Source organism: Crinia signifera, chromosome 12, assembly GCF_055691185.1.
Source record: "Crinia signifera chromosome 12, ASM5569118v1, whole genome shotgun sequence".
NCBI classification, from domain to species: domain Eukaryota; kingdom Metazoa; phylum Chordata; class Amphibia; order Anura; family Myobatrachidae; genus Crinia; species Crinia signifera.
This window is the reverse complement of record NC_139228.1, coordinates 11,669,375-11,689,442: the sequence shown is the minus strand read 5'-3', so window position 1 is coordinate 11,689,442 and position 20,068 is coordinate 11,669,375. Positions and strand designations below refer to the sequence as shown.

The 20,068-nt window shown below is 45.3% G+C and overlaps 1 protein-coding gene across 9 annotated transcripts in view; it reads right to left on the bottom strand.

The window, feature by feature from the left end:
* The window catches only part of MEF2D (myocyte enhancer factor 2D), a 122,752-nt gene that overhangs the window by 46,473 nt on the left and 56,211 nt on the right, over positions 1-20,068 (bottom strand). For 6 of the 9 annotated variants that reach the window (XM_083165802.1, XM_083165808.1, XM_083165804.1 and 3 more), the window contains one exon: positions 4,661-4,896. In XM_083165802.1, coding sequence (XP_083021928.1) covers positions 4,661-4,714 — 54 coding nt within the window. In that variant the 5' untranslated portion in view covers positions 4,715-4,896. Of the gene's footprint in view, positions 1-4,660; positions 4,897-10,463; positions 10,565-20,068 lie in introns of all 9 variants that reach the window. The other 3 variants (XM_083165803.1, XM_083165805.1, XM_083165806.1) reach the window with 1 other exon arrangement.

The window sequence follows — 20,068 nt, the reverse complement described above, 5'->3', positions numbered from 1 at the left end:
CGCAGTACTCAGTACAGATATATACCACACAGCTGCGCAATACTGAGTACAGATATATACCACACAGCTGCGCAGTACTCAGTACAGATATATACCACACAGCTGCGCAGTACTCAGTACAGATATATACCACACAGCTGCGCAGTACTCAGTACAGATATATACCACACAGCTGTGCAGTACAGATATATACCACACAGCTGTGCAGTACTCAGTACAGATATATACCACACAGCTGTGCAGTACAGATATATACCACACAGCTGCGCAGTACTCAGTACAGATATATACCACACAGCTGTGCAGTACAGATATATACCAGACAGCTGCGCAGTACTCAGTACAGATATATACCACACAGCTGTGCAGTACTCAGTACAGATATATACCACACAGCAGTGCAGTACTCAGTACAGATATATACCACACAGCTGCGCAGTACTCAGTACAGATATATACCACAGCTGTGCAGTACAGATATATACCACACAGCTGCGCAGTACTCAGTACAGATATATACCACACAGCTGTGCAGTACAGATATATACCACACAGCTGTGCAGTACAGATATATACCACACAGCTGTGCAGTACAGATATATACCACACAGCTGTGCAGTACAGATATATACCACACAGCTGTGCAGTACAGATATATACCACACAGCTGCGCAGTACTCAGTACAGTTATATACCACACAGCTGCGCAGTACTCAGTACAGTTATATACCACACAGCTGCTCAGTACAGATATATACCACACAGCTGCGCAGTACTCAGTACAGATATATACCACACAGCAGCGCGGTACTCAGTACAGTTATATACCACACAGCTGTGCAGTACTCAGTACAGTTATATACCACACAGCTGTGCAGTACTCAGTACAGATATACTGTATACCACACAGCTGCTCAGTACTCAGTACAGATATATACCACACAGCTGCGCAGTACTCAGTACAGTTATATACCACACAGCTGCGCAGTACTCAGTACAGTTATATACCACACAGCTGCGCAGTACTCAGTACAGATATACTACACGCTGTGCAGTACTCAGTACAGATATATACCACACAGCTGCGCAGTACTCAGTACAGTTATATACCACACAGCTGCGCAGTACTCAGTACAGATATATACCACACAGCTGCGCAGTACTCAGTACAGTTATATACCACACAGCTGCGCAGTACTCAGTACAGATATACTGTATACCATACAGCTGCTCAGTACAGATATATACCACACAGCTGCGCGGTACAGATATATACCACACAGCTGCTCAGTACAGATATATACCACACAGCTGCTCAGTACAGATATATACCACATAGCTGCTCAGTACAGATATATACCACATGTACAGCTTGTGGTCTGGCTGTGGGTGCTGACTGGGAAAAACTAAACAAGCACCTCCTTTTAATTATCTGGGTAATTGTGTAGTTTCATAGCGCCACTAGAACGCATGCGATTTACTATCCATTTCATTACCCCACTATCCACTAGGGCGTGGAGTTTATTTTATATAGTTCGGCGAGCGCAGCAAGCCCCGCGAGGGGACACGGACTGTATTCCACGGAATGTATGAATTGGGTGCTGGGATTTTAGCACGGACACCTCCTGGCATAATCCAGGCTACTACTAGTCAATCACACAGATAACTATGAATCTCAGATAACTATACAGTGTGCACAATATTATTACAGCAGGTACCAAACCCCAGACCATACAAGTTATCCTGCACTCATCTATTGGATATCAATCAAAACTAGTGATGTGGTAGGGCCACTATGGTCCATTCCAGTATGTTGCCACATCTTTTTTAATTGAATGAAACAACCCTCCCCCCCCATAAGGACACACAACCTTTGTATAGCCGCAAAAATGGCACCCAATCGATTGCACTGCTGTGGTACCATAACTCTGTCAGGAGAACTCTGGCAAAAGTGGTTAGGGAAAAGGGAAGGCACACAATGGAAACTGTACCAAGTACTGTATTGTAAGCTCAAGACACAATAATTGTAATGGCATAATAAGTACATAAAAAAAATAATTTGAAGGAAAGAACAACCACACAGGGTTACAGACCATTTCGAACACATTTTACATAAAAAAAAAGGTGAAAGACTTGAACGAAAAAGCCATAGTAAAAGTATTAGGAAGAAAAATATAACTAGTACAAAGACAATGAATGAAAAAAATTAAAAAAAATAATGAAAAAATAAAAAAACACTCAGCTGTAGGGGCTTCAGAGGCAGCAGGAAGCAGCGTTTCCTGACTGAGCAAATAGTCTTCTCCCACGCTTCCTGGCATGTGTGTGACACGGAGCATCACAGTCACATGACCCGGACCCACGAAAGGGCAACTCAAAGGCCCGCCAGAGCTGGCATAGCCTCCCAACATTTACAGACCAGCAGTAAAAACACACACATAGCGGAGGGAGTCACTCAGCTTAATCATTATCCAAGAGAATGCAGCTTAGGAAATTGTGATAACGCCGAGGCACTCTGTGCCTCGCACCTCATCTCTGTCCCCAGTTCCCAGACACTTGATTGGTTGAAGGTGGCCTCTGCTGCCTAATGGTGTGAGGGACACCCCTTCCCTGCTGGTTGGGGTCACTACAGTGGACTGCAAAGTGGCCCATCGGCCTGCTTTGTCATTAACGATCCGGCCATACGAGCATCCACACTGACATCACGCCATGCAGAAGGAACAGCTGCTCGCTGGCTCATTTCGCCGTCAGTGATCACAGAGCTGGAAAATACAGTTGCCAATCATCACTCTACTGGAGTCTGAGGGCGGCATATACTTGTCTTATGCCGCACCAAGCACATACGGCAGCAGGGGATTATGGGAGAGTTCGCTCTGGGCTCTGTTTATCAAGGCCGGCTCCAAAAAAAAAAAAAGCATTGTTTTGGCAGAAATTACATACTTTAACTCAATGTGAAATAAAATCCTCCAGTCATTTGAAGAAAAAAAAAATCCCAAAGAAAAAAAAAATGGATGCTCCCTGTCCCAGAATCCTTTGCAGGAGATCAGTCCAAATATGCCCGATACGTCCCACCCCAAGCTTGGCCTTTGGGGTGACCCTTGGGCCTAGTACGTTTTAAGATCAGCTTGTATGAGAGTAAGTCACCGAGGGTTTGACGAACGCAGACACCTGATTGGCTGAACAGATGACAGCATGTCGACACCGGTTGCGCAGTGTTATGTTCTAGGCATGTCCGTGGACTACAGAAGGGAGTTTTGCAGACCACTCTGTCATCATGAAACTAGTCAGCTATAATGGGCGGGGAGGGGGGGAATCTATCTCGCACCCATGGGCACAATGGAAAGGAGTTCAACTTTAATAGCTAAACGGCAGCGACAAGGACAACTGCCGAGGGCTTTCATCTTTCCAAAACAATCCCGTACATTGTGCACAATGTGGGCGGCCGCGTTACGGCACAGATTCCCTCACACAGAACCGTGCCGCTGCATTGCCAGGCAAAATTCAATACCAGCTTAACCTTCCACCCCGTCGTCGTCTAACCCTTTATTTCTAATGCATTCCTGTCAGACGGTCTCTTCTTTCCATCAGAGCCTGTGGATTTCCTCTATAAGCGTTACTTCCTGCATCGGCCCTCGTGACCAAAAAATAAGTCACTAGTGAGCGATGAAGGTGCTTTCCCACCCCCTTCGCTGGCAAAATCCACCAACCACGGAATAGAAACCCACCATAAGCAAGATGAGATTAATGAAACCAAAGTTGTTTTCCCGCAGGCCAAACTAAAACACAGAGGATTCTGGGTAGAGGCAATCGCACAAGATCATTTTTCTGCAGTAACCATTTTGATTTTGGATCCATGACACCACACAGCCAAGATCATGGCCTTGCTCGGAGCGAGTGACGCGGCGTACCTGTGAGTCGGCCATTGCTATTGTGAGTCAAATGGCTGCTATATAAAACACATGGTGGGATAATCGCTCCTAGTAAACAGAATGTGGACGTTTATACTTCTGAACAGGGTAATGCAGGACATCTTGAGTCCATTGTAGTCCCAGGACAAAACATCTTTATTCTAATTGCTTGCCTTTTTAACCCTGCTTTTCCAAAACATGTCCTGTGGCCGCTTATGGTTTACAGGACAGTGTAACCCTTTCGTGGCTATGGGAACATCAGAATTTTATTCTAATTAACACTTTTTTCTCAGGTAAGTCAAATTAGTTTTTCAGAAGGCAAAATAAAAAATGGAGGCCAAAACTTTTCACGCATTGGCTTGCATTCTTAGGGTGGGATTTATACTTTCAATATCTAAACAGTCACTTTAATGTAGAATGAATTCAGCAGCGCTGTGGAAGAGCTTGTGGGACCCGGCTTAAGGCAGCGCTGCCACAGGCAGGTCATGTGATGCTTAACCGGCAGCCATCTTGAAATATTGTCTACATTATATTAGGTAGAAAGTTTTTAGTGCCTCAGGACAGGGTTTCACTGTATTTACTGTACTTCCATAGTCATCCTAAAGGCAGCCAGTTGCCCTCCACTATTTTCAGAGCTACAAGTCCCAGCATGCCCTGACAACCCTGCTCGCACAACAGACAGCGTACCTGCGGCCTACAGAAAAAGCGTGCGGCATAGGTGCCAGGGGTAACACGTGTGAAAGGATTGCACCAACCTGTCTGTTCCGTTCGTCTGTGATCCTCTGGATCTGAATCTTTTTCCTGCCCATGGTTCCTGGAAATCCTCACCGTCCAGCGAAGACCTTGCGGAGAATGGGTTCCCGTTTTATCCCCCCTCTCGTCACAATGTGTTCATGAAATAATTGAAAACAAACCCCCGATTTCTTCCCTCAGTTCATGCTATTTGCCTGCTGGGTCCAGATGTTTGGAAAGAATTTGGCCGGCTTCAGTGCTAGGATGAGGAGAAAAAAACAGAGAGAGAGAAAGAGTATGTGAAAAACATGTTTCCTATAAGAGAGAGTTCAGCCTTGTTAGAGCGTAACCCCTTGGGGATAATATCCACAAATCCATGCACATTGTTCTACCCTAGCAAGTCTCCCCAAAGCCTTTTAACAGTTTAAAATCAATCATGTATTATCAGTTTTATTATCTCTCGGATACAATGTGCTGATGGGGACAGCGGCGGGGAAAATGTGCTTGTTGGGTTATTCTCGTGTCTATTAAATGCTAGGTTTGCAAAACGCCAGGGTCCTCGGCCCCCTTTCATTGCTGGTAAGTGCTCTGAGTATTACGCCGATGGTGCGGCACTGGCCGACAGGCAAATCAACAACAACGGTGACATATATATTATATACAGAAGCCTGTAAGTTGTATTTACATAAATGGCGCATGGTGATGATGTCATGGATGATTGGTGATGTCATCACTTCAGCAAGTAATATGAACACACGTGTCATTAAAGGAAAAAGCCTAGGGCCTACTGTACATTATACATGGGATAATATATCCTTTTGCTGTAAATTACATGGATATTAGTTCTGTAACATTACAGAATCACGAGAACACCCAGCTGACTGTAAATGGGAAGGGGGGGAGGGTAGCTATTCCTGATAACACCAGTAAAGGTTTCCATTAATAACACTACAGTGATGACATCATCATAGATTATAAACAGATGACATCAGAGCTCATTCTTTATGGCCACTGGACCATCCCTAGGAGCACTAGTCCTGAGGTTCCGGCAGAAATCTGCGATAAGACCGCCCTCGGGGCAAGTTGCAAACTTACCACGGGCAATTATAGAGTATCTTACAGGTTCTCAAAGTCGGTCCTTAGTACCACACAGTGTATGTATTGCAGGTCTCCTCACAGAATCCAGTGAAATAATTCGCTCCACCTGTGGATCTTTTACAAATGTGTCAGTCAGTAATGAGTGCAGCTGTGCAACTGCCAGGTGACCTGAAAACATGAACTGTGTGGGGTCCTGAGGACAACAGAGTTTGAGAACCACTGGACTAGCTCAAGGCACTTATCCCAGATGGCTAAATGAATTTGCCCCTTATACAGATATTACTTAGATTCACACATATATTATTAGGATTATAGTTTAGCCAACAGCATGGTAGTTTTTGCAAGGACAGATTATTATTCTCAAAATGATTATCCTTCACTTACATAGCAGTACTGAGTGGCCATAGCACATTCCAACGACAACGATATTCAAACAAAATAAATAATATAATAATAATAATATAAAAAAACCTTATGCTGTAAAAGGGGGATAAATTACATGATCATTGTTTAATACAACAGAAATAAGTTGAGGTACCGGGTTGAAAATAATCACAAACAATTCAATTCCTCACAGAGACTGAAATCGGCCATTTTGTTTGAACCAAAATTCACGTAAATAGACCCCATCAATAGGGGCACACTGACAGTCCAAGTTTTTGGGATATACATGTTAAATCAAAATAAATGTGGTACTAATTAAGCCACACGTGCTCTAGTTTGGCTATCCTTAATACCTGGACTGTCAGGGGTATATTTACTAAAAGTCCATTGTAATCGATGATGGACTTCCAGGGCTAAAACAAACATTTACCAAAAATTCATAAGTTTAGTAGAAGTGTGTTTTTAACTTTGAAGCCCAACATCGGTTAAGATAAATTTTTGCCCATCTATACCAATATTAGCATTTCCACACCAAAGCACATCGCGGCCGCATTGCTCTGAACTGCCCTAGAAGTAAGTGACAGCAATGGTAGTTCAACCTACAAAATGGCTGCCCCACTTGTGGAAATCACTTTACATCAATAAGTAGTAAATGTAGATATTCTGCATAGCAAATAATTGCACATTTGTGTTATACAATATATAGGACTGGCTTGTCTATGTAATATATGTCAGAATAAATCTGAAGTAATGACTGTCGCTAGTACAGGAGAGCCACCTAGTGGCCATATTACAGTGGAAAATGATAACTGTTGAACCTGTGGTTTTATGCCCAACATAAAATACACAATAATGTCAGTCAGACATTTGTCAGCAGGGGCTCATTTCGCCAACAATATTGTCCCATATAAAGGAGACCATACCAAAAACACAAATTAGTACACTTTCAGATGGGGTGGGGGGTTTTACCAATTTATTATGACACCCTCCGCATAAATTACACTTTACTCAAGCATAAGCCAATTATGTTCCAAAGCTGAAAATCTTGACTATTGAGATATTCTAGTAATCACACTAACACAGGAAGCGGCCTTTGTTATCCTGAGCGAAACGCGTGAGCCCACTGCAATATCATAGCAATGTACGGAGCTGCGTGTGTCTGTGTTTGAAGGGAGGGAAGGGGGGAGGAGGGGTGGGAAGGGGGCAGCCACAGAATGCCAAGGACCCCCAGTCTCCACGAATTGTTTTGTGCTGTGCGGCCCATTGTTTTTAAGAAAAGGAATTTTACACTTGGTATCCCAAAAATAGCTGAGGCAGAGTTAAAAATAGCCGTCCCACTGTAGATTCTCAGGCCAGGAAAAGCCAGAGAGGGGAAAGGAAAAAAAAAAGTTTGGAACAAGTCAGATTCTAAAAACGTGTTTTGGAAAAGCAGCTTTGGAAGAGGAGACGGAGCAGCGGAGAACAGTGTTATATGGCGGAAACAAAGCCACATCCCTGTACAAATGATTAGACAATGTAACCCCTTGAAGACTCTTAAGTAACGTGGCAGTAGGACCTTTAAAATACGACACAACTGCAAAATGTTATAGAATTATCCAGTTCCCCTTCTTACACTGCTGGACCCTCTGCGGATTTAGCCCCCTCCCGTATAAAGGACCAGTCTGTTAAATTTTACCTATGGGTTGCGTTTACGCTATTGATGTTTTTGAAATGAACTGTAGTTCCCCCGGACACAGATTCACCCAAGACCTGGCCTGAGATCATTTCGTTCCGTCTATGGAATCCATCAAATCCAACGCAAATGCTTAAAATGATGTTTCTCTGATGTGATGCTGCTAAGTTTTTTGTGATTTTTTGAAAATAATAAATAGATTTAAAAAAAAAAAAGATGTTTCTCTTGTTTCTGCGCTCCAACGCTGCGAAGCCTAGACACCTGAGGACAGCAGCTGGAGAACGCAAAAATGCAACATCGAGCTGTAAAGCTCCCCAACATCTAAACCAGGCTGTTATACCCTCCAGACGTGAAGCAGGAGGTCTGTGTTTTTAATATGCATGATCATCTGACGATAAAGGAGTGTATCTAGCGCATTACCGCGTGGCCCTCTGTGCGAGTGCTGGAATTCACAAGAACACCCGCTCACAACTGCACTGTGTCTAATTATGCCTGTGTTGCTCCATCTGCTAATTAAAAACCTGTAGTTCTATCTTTAGCAGGGTGGCGGGGGGGGGGGGGGGACGGGGGACACTACCTGGGAGAGGGGGGGGGGGGGGGGGGGAATAGAACCCTATTGCCAGCAGTTTATTATTCTTTACATCCAACATTACCAGTATACAGCTGCGGGTTCTCACGGAGGAGCCCTGAAAGGGATAACCGGCTGATAAAGGTAGCAGTACAAATGCAGTACAAATGCCGTTGCTTGCCAGTTTTTGACAGCCCCTGTAATTCTGTTTTTTTTTTATTTTACTGTTCAAATAGCAGTTTACAGACATTTTTATATTTTTACAGATGCCAAATATAGGATTAACGCTTATGGATTGCCGTAAAAAGACTTGTAGGGTTGGTTCTGGTCTGAGACATACGGACGGCCACTAGAGGCGCTGTTCCGTGGAGTCTACGGCTGATGTGTCATTTTAAGTCCAGGTGCTGTATGGCAGATACCACTCGTTCCAGAAAAATAAATAAAAACGCGGCACTGCCAAGGAATAAAACCATCTGTGGAAAGAGCAACCCGTGACTGCATGTTTTACAGAATATGTTTATAAAAAAAAAAAGAGAATATTTAAACACACCAACCGCTTACTTAACTGGTATATAATTGAAAAAGTAAAAATAAAAAAATAAACATACAAATTTAATACTGGCCCTGACAAGTTCGGAAAAGCTGACTATTAGCCATCGAGACTTTTGTAGTCGCAAATCTTTACTGAATAAAATAGAAGAGTAAAACAAACAGACTGAGCGGTGCGAATTTCCAGACGCAGACAGAAATGAGCGCCAGGTAAATAAAGCTATTACTTGCCCCCTTGGTCATTAAAGGCCTTTGCTCGGGGTCTCCAGGTTAAGCAGTAATAAGAAGGGGGAGATAGAGCCACCCCGCGCAAGCCCCCTCTCCTCCTCCTTATTGGGAAGACTAATGTTTATTTTCCAGATGTATTAATATTGTCACGGGGCGCGCTGGGAATTGTGGAGCCCCGCAGCGTGACTGTGGCCAGTTTATTGCCTCCTGCAGCCAATACGGGGGAAACATTTGACTTAGTGGCCAGGCTGGAGCTGTAGACTGTCTTTATTAAACTAGACCCCGGTCTCCTGGAATCTGGGCCGAGCTAAGACCACAGCTCCGAAACTTACACAGGCGTCCCTTTCACTCCAACACCCAGGCCGCAAATGTTATGTGAGAGACTTTGTTTGAAGAGACACACAATTCTTTTTAAGCAAATGAACACAGGGGCTGTCTATATAAATATCCATAAAAAAGGGCTTTTATTCCCTCCCCTCCTCCGTTAACATTTGTGCATGCTCCAATTCTGTGCCTACAAAACCTGCTTGAGGTCAGAGCAAACATAGCGGGAGCCATAGTTTATTGGCAGGAAGTCCACTGCCTGCAGATCTGGGATGACCGGCCATGTTTTTGAAGGCCCCTTGTCGGCCATATTGGTAGGCTGGTGGTGCCTCACCAAGCTCACTTGCCTTCCCGACATGGGAATACAAGTCGGTGACCATACCAGACAGAATTGATGGCCCCAATACATAGTTCAAAGGTGGCTTCTGCCGAACAGAATTCTAGACCACTCCGAAAATGAATTAATAGATCCATTATGGACAATATCTGTGGATGAGGTTCTTGTTAGGGCCACGAATGTGTCGATAGTGGTTCAATTAGACGCATCGGTCCAAATGCTACCTTTAGAATAAATTAAAGAAAGTAGACCTAAGACAGGCAGACACATTGCTGACAGAAAACACACACAAAATGGAGTGCACGGCGTCCGTGTTCAGCAATGCTCGTCTGAGAGTGAGGACATTTGGAAAAGCACTTGTCTGGACGGACTCTTGAGATTAAACTCATTACCAGGTAATCAATTATCTTCATATGACACACCATTATGCAACGATTTCCAGTCTCATTAATGGCTGTCAAAGATAATTTGGAGCAGATAAGTCTGCATTTTATCTATAGGGCGGAATACGTTTCTTATCAGTCTCTGCGGGTCTCCAGATGTCACTGCTAGACTACATCTCCCATGATGCATTGCTGCCCCTGTCCTATAGAAGCAACCCCCTCCCCAACACTCAATTCTGTCCCTTTAAGCAAAACCTTTATATCACCAGGGATTTATTCTCACCGTCAATAACATAAGAGACGGTCTCCGGATACGTTCCACAGAACAGCTGCTTCAGATCCAAGAGTGAGGAAAACAATCAACTCGGCTGGATAATATAAATACTATATAAAAAAACACAGAAGAAAAATAACGTATTTAGTATAGCTTGCATAAATCCAAGTCTACTGTAGGTGGAAACCTTTTAAAACTCTTCAGCGATATTTAGAAAAAAAATAATCCCCAAAACACAGGAACTACATTGGAAAACACAGAATGATATAACAAGAGATTCTGACACATCCAATGATATCCCGCAGGTTCTTTGTCATTTCTGTACCCAAGAACTTGCACTCTAATGTTACTGGCTTGGGACTGAAGAGGGGGAAAACAGCAGCAGTCAGAATTCAGAGTTCCCATTATTTGGGCTAAAGGTGAGATTTTTCCATTGAAAATTTGGAAATGTCCCCATTATAGCCCTGTTAAGTCACAGAGCGTCGGTCATGTCCAATGCGGAGCAGGAAAGCGGGGGGGGGGGGGGGGGACGCGGTGCGATTTCAAATGCAGATGCCCAAAGTATTCATATTTTATCATTGTAACGCCGGAGCCATTTACACCGACCGAATACAGGAGGTTTCCACACTAACAGAAAAACAGAACTTCCAGTTCTACCAGACAAGAACATCCCAGCATCCTTCAGGAACCCCGCTGGGCCCCCTATTGACTGCGCTGATTTCCATACGCCACTTAGACGGGCTTGTCTTTCAAATCAGTACAATTACAGGGCTGGTTGTACTTCAGTTGTCATTGTGGGGTATTATATCTGCAATCTATAAAACTGGTGCCATCCATGTGTGTGTGTGTGCCAGAGATAGTGCCCACTGCGGTCAGCCTGCAACCGCACCAGTCTGGAGGGTGACTGGGGCAGGTCAGAGGTCACCACATGCAAACGTGCGTCTCTAAAATGATAGTACGACATGCCGAGTAAAACGTACAAGGCCTGCAAGGTTTCCAGAAAGAAACAGGCTTGTTTGCAACGAGTTACTGTAGAAGAGGGATAAAATTCACAAATTTTCCATCTGCAGAGCCTGGAAACAATTAACATAGTCTTAAATGATCTCTAAACTGATGTTACAGGACCAATAAACACACGGGGACGAAAACAGCGGCCCTGAAGTCGCAAGTGACTTGTTTTGTGGTAGAGTATATAAGGTTGTTAAGATAAGAATCACATTCCTCACAAGACACAGAAACACACATATTTCCAGGATGCGTGCACGTTGGCTATAGATGGTGCTACAGGGGGTTAACATGGCAGCTCATATCACACGACTGACAGGGATATCAGAACAGACACACTACTTCCTAGTGCTTTCTCAGACCCCCCCCAGTACCAGGCCCTGGGCATCTCATTAACATGCACTAATCTGCATAAAATGGTGTGAAGCCTCCAGGATCTTCCCATGATGCTTAGCAGTGCCAGGGCACTCCAGGGGGGCAGGATTCTATGCATTGTTATACCCCATAACGCCCCCGATCCTATTACAGCCAGTGACAATATCCAACCCTGTACCATGTGTGGAACAGATGATATAATATAATACAAGCACTGTCTATTTATTTTTAAATCGTTGTATAGTATTTTCAGTACTAGAGCTATTACCCAATCGACTCTTCTAGAATGCACTAGAGAAATGACAGCTAACATTTCATTGGTTGCTACAGGCAACACCCCCACTTTTTTTTGGAAGCTTTCTTAAGTTTTCCTCACGGTCCCCACACCTTCACCCGCTGGAATCTCTTAGTCAGACTGGATGCCTCATTTTTACACCTCTGTCCCATTCATCCTCGCGGTTCCCCGGGTGCCTCGCTACAGCGGTCCGCGGCACGCTATGCTAACTGCTAACAGGCTCTCCCACTTCAAAGGTCGGCTTATTACGGCTATACATGAAGCTGCGCTTCTAACAGACCACTAAAAAACATTGCAGCCCACTTCAAATACGCAGAAAATGAAAGCTCTGGCGTTACAAGGGCAGGTTGGTCTATATATCCTAGTTATTAAATATCATCTGTTCCAACCTCTACCGGCACACGATGTCCTCGCTGAGCAGGCAGCCGACCACAAGCTCCAGTGGCAGCAAAATAGGATTTGAATTATTCATCCCCCTACTACAGAGTGAGGCAAGCAGGGCCTTACCGGCGGTGGAACTACAACTCTCAGCACGGCCGCAATAGAGCCCGAATACAGTAGCTGGTCTAATTGCAGATATTATTTCCACAGTACAGGCAAGTGTCCAAATAATTCTCTATAGGAAACCTCTCACGCAGGGTCATGCTGACCTTATATGAAGATTTTGTGTATCCCTGTACAATGAGCGGAACCGAGTGTATATTACTGCTGCATTGTGATTCCATGAGGCCTTCACTGCAGAGTATATAAAGCAATTTGCAGAAGACGAGGCTCCCAGATCAGCGCTCACTAGAGGCGTCACATGTGGCAGATTTGCACAGTCAATATTATATTACGCCCCAGGTCCAATGAGCTCGTCTAACAAAACGTCAGGTCAGACTAAAATCAGTAGCCCCTGGCAAAGACAAGAGCTCGTTAACGGAACGCTAGTGCTGAGGAGTGGACTTGTAGCTTGCAGGCAGTGATTCCTTTCAGTGCACCGGGGTCGTGGATTGTAAAGTGACACCGGCGGTTAGGAAATAATCATGGCTTACCTTAGCAGCATGCGTCCCCCCTGTGAGACAGGGGCCGGGCCGCGGAGGAGCTGGCTCACTAATGACAGGGAGCGTGGCTCCTGGGGCAGGAAGCATGCCATGTCCTGGGTTCTTGTAATCCCAATCAAGAGCCGGCAGCCTCAGGATATGGAGGTCTTCCGTTGCCTTTCTTTGTGTTTTTGTGAATGACGAGACGCGATAGCCCACCCCTATGGACGTAGGAAACAGCCGGCTCTGGTTTGGAGATAGTTCAGGGCGAACCCTCAGAGGTCTCCGCTCTAATCTGAAAGTTGGGGATTTTTTTTTCTTTAAAAGTGAAATCATAATTTCCAAGTAATCCTGATTTCCAGGGAGAGTCCCTGACTGATTATGTGCCCGTTATTCCATAGGAACACAACTTTTACACCACGTAGGGATAAGTCAGCATTCCGGATATACAGTAGTGAGCACGGCACAGTACAACTTCTATTCTATTCTGTACCAATGTGCATTATTCCTGAACACATGCACTAACACCGCAAGTACTAGGCAAACGCACAGGACCGCTGTGACCTCATCCTGTACCCGGCAGTAGCTAGCAGGTATATTCATGGGCGATACAGGGCACACTGCGGGCTATGTACCCAGTATTAATAGTCACCATCATGTACAGAGGAGTCTGCTCTGGATAATAAACTAACGTTGTGGTGTTCAGCAAACTAAGGCCGCATCCGACCGTCCTGGACGTGGCATTGCCGCTATACGTAACAGGCGCAGGAAGGATTAGGTGACACCGGCAGCAGAGCCTGCGTTCCCCATTCCTTCTCCACTTTATCTTGCTTCACTTACAGCCAGACACAAAGTGAAACAGACACGCTCGCCACATGGATACCGTGAACTGGTTTCCATGGCGACTATCACCGCGCAACAGCTCCAAGGTCTTGGCCTCCTTGATGCTGTGAGAGGTGAGAAAGGCACTAGGCATGGCAGTACCAGCGGGTTGTGAGCCCCCCGGGGGCGGGGGGGGGGGGGGAGGCCACAGCATGCTGGCATCACCCCCACCCCCTCTTCCTTTACCCCCTTTAGTTAACCCTCCGCAGCATCTGTGCTGGAACACAAGCTGGCACCGGTGAGGATCTGCCATGCTGCCGTACACTATCGAATGACCCAACCAAATGTTCCTGAAAGTTTACCACACTCCGAACTGCCTCGTCCTCCATCCAGCGGCCCTTACGGACAACTGGATAACACACAAATACTGCCAAGGGTTTGCTGGCACACGCTGACCACTTCTGCATTATAGTTAAAGGAAAAGATGCTTTAACATCACCGTGATGTCACTGGTTCCTACCATTATAAACGGCAGCCTCCACCGTAAAAGAAATAAATATATATATATATATATATATATATATATATATTATATATATATATATATAAATAATAAGTATACTTTAATAGAACGACACAAACAAAAGAAACAAATACAAAACAGTGAAGCCCAACACGGGCATTTTACGTGAAACCGCTTAGCCGTGAAACGCACGTGACGTTAGAACGTGCTCCGGTACTTATAGGTTAGTTGGGTGCCCACTAAGCAATTTGCTTAGTTTTCCGCATACGCTCGCCACGCTTCGGGCTCAGTGGCTCGCTGCGCTCGCCACACGATATAAAATCAACTCCACGCCGACATGGATAGTGGGGATATGAGCGTACTAACTCTAGTGGGCGCCCAACTAACATATAAGTACCCGCTCTCCTTCATTATAGAGGTCCCCATTACAGCTACCCTTGGGACCTCTGCAGCTGTTACCATAGTAACAGATGCAAACACAGCCCATGGCTTCACCTGTTCGTCTCATGTCTCGTGAAAGAGACCTTTCTCTTGATGAGTTATGACGTGTGAGTGCCAGGAACATGGGGCGATAAGCCAAAAGATTCTCGCCTAATGCTCTTCCCCCATGCCCCCCCCCCCCTCCCCCCCTCTTCAGCTGTGACAGTACTGAATGACCAGGCACTGTACAGGAAGCCATATTTAAAATCTAACCCTAGTGCATCACAGATTTGACCCAGACACTCCCAAGTATTCTACATATACATATCACAGGCGGCGACGCTTAGTGGGATCAACAGATAACAAAACAAACGACAAGAATTATGCACTGCGCTAAAGATCTATATTGTATTTTTAATGCAGTATGTGATCAGGTTTAAGTGATCTTTAGCGGCCTACAAACATTACTGCTTTTCCTCAGTCAGATAGTTATAAACTGGGATTGACAGTCAGCAAAATATGGCAGCATGCACTAAGCAACTTCAGTCAAGTTTTTCTGAAAGCAAAGCACAGTCGAAACATTCCAATTCGACCTGTTTCTGATGAAGATATTAACAACACTTCTATTAAATATTTTGAGACTTTTTATTCTCCCATCACCAAAAATAAAAATATACATGGCCAATAAATACTTGTGTGAATATTAAGCTCTTCCAGACACTTTTATGTCATTATCCAGCATTAGGAACAAGACCTTCTCTCTGAGCTGCCGCCAAGAGAAAAGGCAAGACAATTTACACGGATTGCGCACAGCCCCCACCGTTCCAACGCGTTACACGCTACATTAAGCTGAAGGCTGATTACTTCAAATCATTCCATCACTTGCACTGAAGGAGGTGTGAATCCAGGTAACAATAATACATCAGGAGCGGTTTACGTATGCATCGCCTCCGCTGCCTGCTATATAACTCTGCTTCCATGTATTCCTAGTATGCAAAATCTTTATTTTGCTTTATGTGTATTAAGACTAGGCACGGCCACAAATGTAAAAATAAAATACAAGAGAAGCATGGGGTAATGAGACGTCATTTACACAGGAAGTGATGTCATCGGCAGCCATATTGTATGGTGATGCAAGAAAGAGGTACGTTTTTTGTGCTTTCCCTCAATCTAAGTTACTGAGGTAAAAAATGAAAGCTAAAAGCGTGTACTGTGTCGGAAGCGTTTGAGGTGATTGCATGCGATATTAAGCAAACAAATATTAGTATTATGTGCCATGTCCCACCTCGCGTCATGCCGCGGCAAGTGCCATGCTTGCAGCGCCAAAATAAAAAAGGGCATGCTATTTAACATTTTTAGTTCTTGTTTTTAGGCCGTGTAGGCCGAGGGTGGCACTGCGGCTGAAAACGGAGTGGGGTTACTTCATACGAGCAGGTGTTTAGGTACCAGCCTCCATCGCTCATCTCACCGAGCTCCTAGGAGGGGACGGAACACAATCTAAGTAAAATCCTACAGAGACTGGAAAGAAAAATTGAGGTCTGATTCCGGCAACCCCCCGGAGGGGAGAAATTATGTTGCTGACCTAGATTTTGAGCAGATAGCTGATATAAACCGAAGATCTAGACGCTCCGCTCTGCCAGAATGGCTGCCGGATCTGAGGCAGAAAATGTATTAGGGCAGGGATGTCAATCCTCCAGGGTTACTAGTATCAATGAGATTCCCGGGTTCTAGGCTGAGGAAGAACAAAGCAAGGGCAGATTCTGCCAGAGCGGCTTACGAAGTGATAACTGCCCACACACGATTTAGGGGTAACTGCATAGGAAGTTCTTTTTTTTTTAATTTTTGTTTAAAATGGCTTCCCAAAAATAGCCGTTGACCGGAAAAAGTCAGGCGATTGCTAGAGGCCTGCAGCACCTCACATGGTCAACTAAAACCTTTTGTTTGGCCTCCGCTGACAGAACTGTTATGGTGTTCCGTCATTTGGTTGGGCTGGGAACTAGCTTCATCATATGACCACAATGTCTGCATTACAGAACTGCCAGCAGACAACAAAATCAATAATCAATTAACTAGTGGTAAAATAAGCGTATTTAATTTATACAGATGGAATATGACGGAGAGTGCGTCCATGAAATTCTGCGGCAAAAGGGAAGGGCATCGGCCCCCCGGTTGACATACATGCCTTCCTGTCCCTGGAGCAACCGCCTGGTAATCACGTTCGAGGTCATAACTTGTCGACCATCTTGCTTCCTGTATGCAAAGCGCAAATGGTAGTCAGGCACCCATTTATATCTCAGGCGAATGCTACACTGCAAAAGGGAGGCGCTGTAGAACATGGATCATTGGGTCGACCACTGAAGGTTGACACCCAAAATAGGTCGATATGGCTAAGATCGACACAAGCATTAGGTCGACAATGAGAACGTCGTCATGAGTTCAAGGTTTTTGTCCCGAATGTCGATATACTGTAGTCGACATGGACGCCGTCAAAGTGTACCACCATGTTTCGGGCACGGTGCCTCACGGCATTCGGCACACTATTTTATACTCCCAGCACCCCATAATGGATGGTAGGGCATGAAATACCGCCTTTCGCCACACGTCTGCTCTCCCAAAAAATCATGAAAAACTAATGTTGCCCTTTTGACTGTCGACCTCTCAACCCTGTCGACCTTAGACAAGTCAACCTATTTCAGGTGTCGATCTTCAGTGGTCTGCCCACTGCCCATCGACCTAAATAGGGTGGAGAAAGTGAACGTATCGCACGCTGTACGAGCAAGAAAATCAAACCCGACTGTAGGTGAGGGATTTTCTATGTATATTTAAACAGCAGTTTAATAAAAACACTACACAATACTAGTATTCAGCAAGGTGACTGTAAATCTTAAATATCGCCCTGACACCGAAGGGGTTAGCAGACACCCACTTCAGAGGCAACAGCTGCACAACTAACCAAGCGCTACCGAATACCAATGTCCAAATGAGGGCTTTTGTCTAAGTGCTGACACAGACCCTGCCAGATGACACTGAAGAGAGCCCCGTTTGTTCTTTGTTTGCCCCCAAACATGCGGTGGGTAATATGCGGGCCTACTGCATGCTTACACTGGGACATAAGATAGCACCACAACTCCAGGCTCATCACACGGCATAGGCCCAACTACTTCTGTGGTAAACTGTGGCCCATTTCAAATTCTTTTTTTTATACATTTTTGTATGGAAAAAGGCCGTGCAAGATTCAGCACCATCATTCGAACGGTGTTTTGCAGTAAGGTCAGGTCGTACGTGCATCTAAAGCAGTGGCACTAGCTTCTGCCCAGTGGGGTGCCCATGATTACAAGGGGAGAGCGGCAGGGTGCAGGGAAAGGACGGCCAGCCATGCGATAGGTTTTCCATCACACAGACAAGGAGAGGCTCAGAGTTGCGTGCTGCCTCAGCATCTCCTGCTCGCTGATCCGGAGACAAAACGCTGGTTGTGAGGAGAACCGGGCCCCTTGTTTATTTTCCCTGCGCCAGTAGCCCCTGTGCACTGCTTTAGGGCGAGAGGCCTAGAACGCCTCAGGTAAACCAGCAATGGCTGGAATGTGGGGGTAGATGGATGCCTCAGAATTTAGGGGGGGTGCACTGCAGAGAAATGCCAGTACAAAGCACAAACCAAGAGAAAACATTGTAAGGTCTTCCCATTGCCCTCATGCCGCCTCTTTTGGGGGACCGGATCAAAATGCGACAGACGGCGAAACCATTCCCGAGAGGACTTACAAAGTGCAACGTCGCCATCAGGCAGCGCACGGAGCCTTTATGAATTTCTACCAACACACTGTGCTCTGAATGTCTCTGGTACCCATAGAGATAGGAACATAACCTTGTGAAGGTCACGCCACCCTCTACAAGGAGCCAAAATGAATACAGAGGACTAAAACCATGTACAAACCCCATTCATGTCTATGTGTACAGCCCCTCCCACCACCGGGTGTCAACTGCACCAAGTGCTAACTTCAGCCGGTCCCTGGTTTCACAGCTTGTGCCCACACGGGTGTGTAGCAATACAAGTGGACAGCTGTCTCTCAGCTGCTGCCCACCATGACTTGTACACCGCTTACAAAAACACAAAAACCTGTCGGCTGAAACGCTGACACCCGCACGTTAACCTGTTCAGTGCCACATCGGGGGATTCCATCATCAGGGCCCTCCTTTACTGTGGAAATAACACAGCCCCCTCAGAGCAGTGAGAAAGGAAAACACTGGGGTAATTTGAAAGCTCCCTGTACCCTTGTAGGTGTTATACACATTACCTTTACAATCTCTGGCAGCTGTCTTGACAATGTCGCACAAATTGGTCAGTTTACGCTTTAAGCTAAGCTATTGCAGCAGAGATTTGCTGTTCATTTTATTTTACACAAAAAAATATTCCCCGCTGCAGAGTTCTGTCTAGTGCAGTAAGCGAACTTGGATGTGGGATAGATTTTTAAACAAATATGGCAGAGTAACATGGGCAACTTCAGAAGTAACTTTTGCGAGTACACCAAGCTGCTTGGAAATTTGAGGAGGAAATCAGGCCAAATTTGGGAACGTAATTTGGGGGTTTTAGTTTAATTTAAGGGCACATTAGGAGGGCAGCGACTGAGCGGAGTAAAAGTTATATAGATCGTGCGAGGTTTTAGCAGCTTTGTGTATACGGGGGGGGGGGGGGGGGGTTGTGTTTAACACCAGAAGCGGAAAAAGAGGAACTAACAGCCAGGCTGTGCAGAGACACTAGGGCCTGTAACGCTGCACAGCTTCCTCTACGGTCAGGCGGGAGGGGGGGGGGGGGGGGGACTGACACATACGCTGCCACTACAGCACTGTGCGAGGAGATAAGGCAGCGTGCTTATCTATAACTCTAATTCTGAACAAATCACTATTCCCTGGTATGCCACAATCACTATCCCCATTCACCGGGAATAGCCATTGCAATATTTATCAATGGTCTGACACCACTTCTATTAATAGATTCACTCTGGTGTGCTAACACTATCCCTCGTTACTTCATGATCACTAATGTCACAATAATATTAGCCTGTGATCCACAGTGAGTGATCACATTTATATTCTCACATGGGTTTATTCACCAATAGCACAATCACTAGATTCACAGATTTCCACATTCACGTGCGAT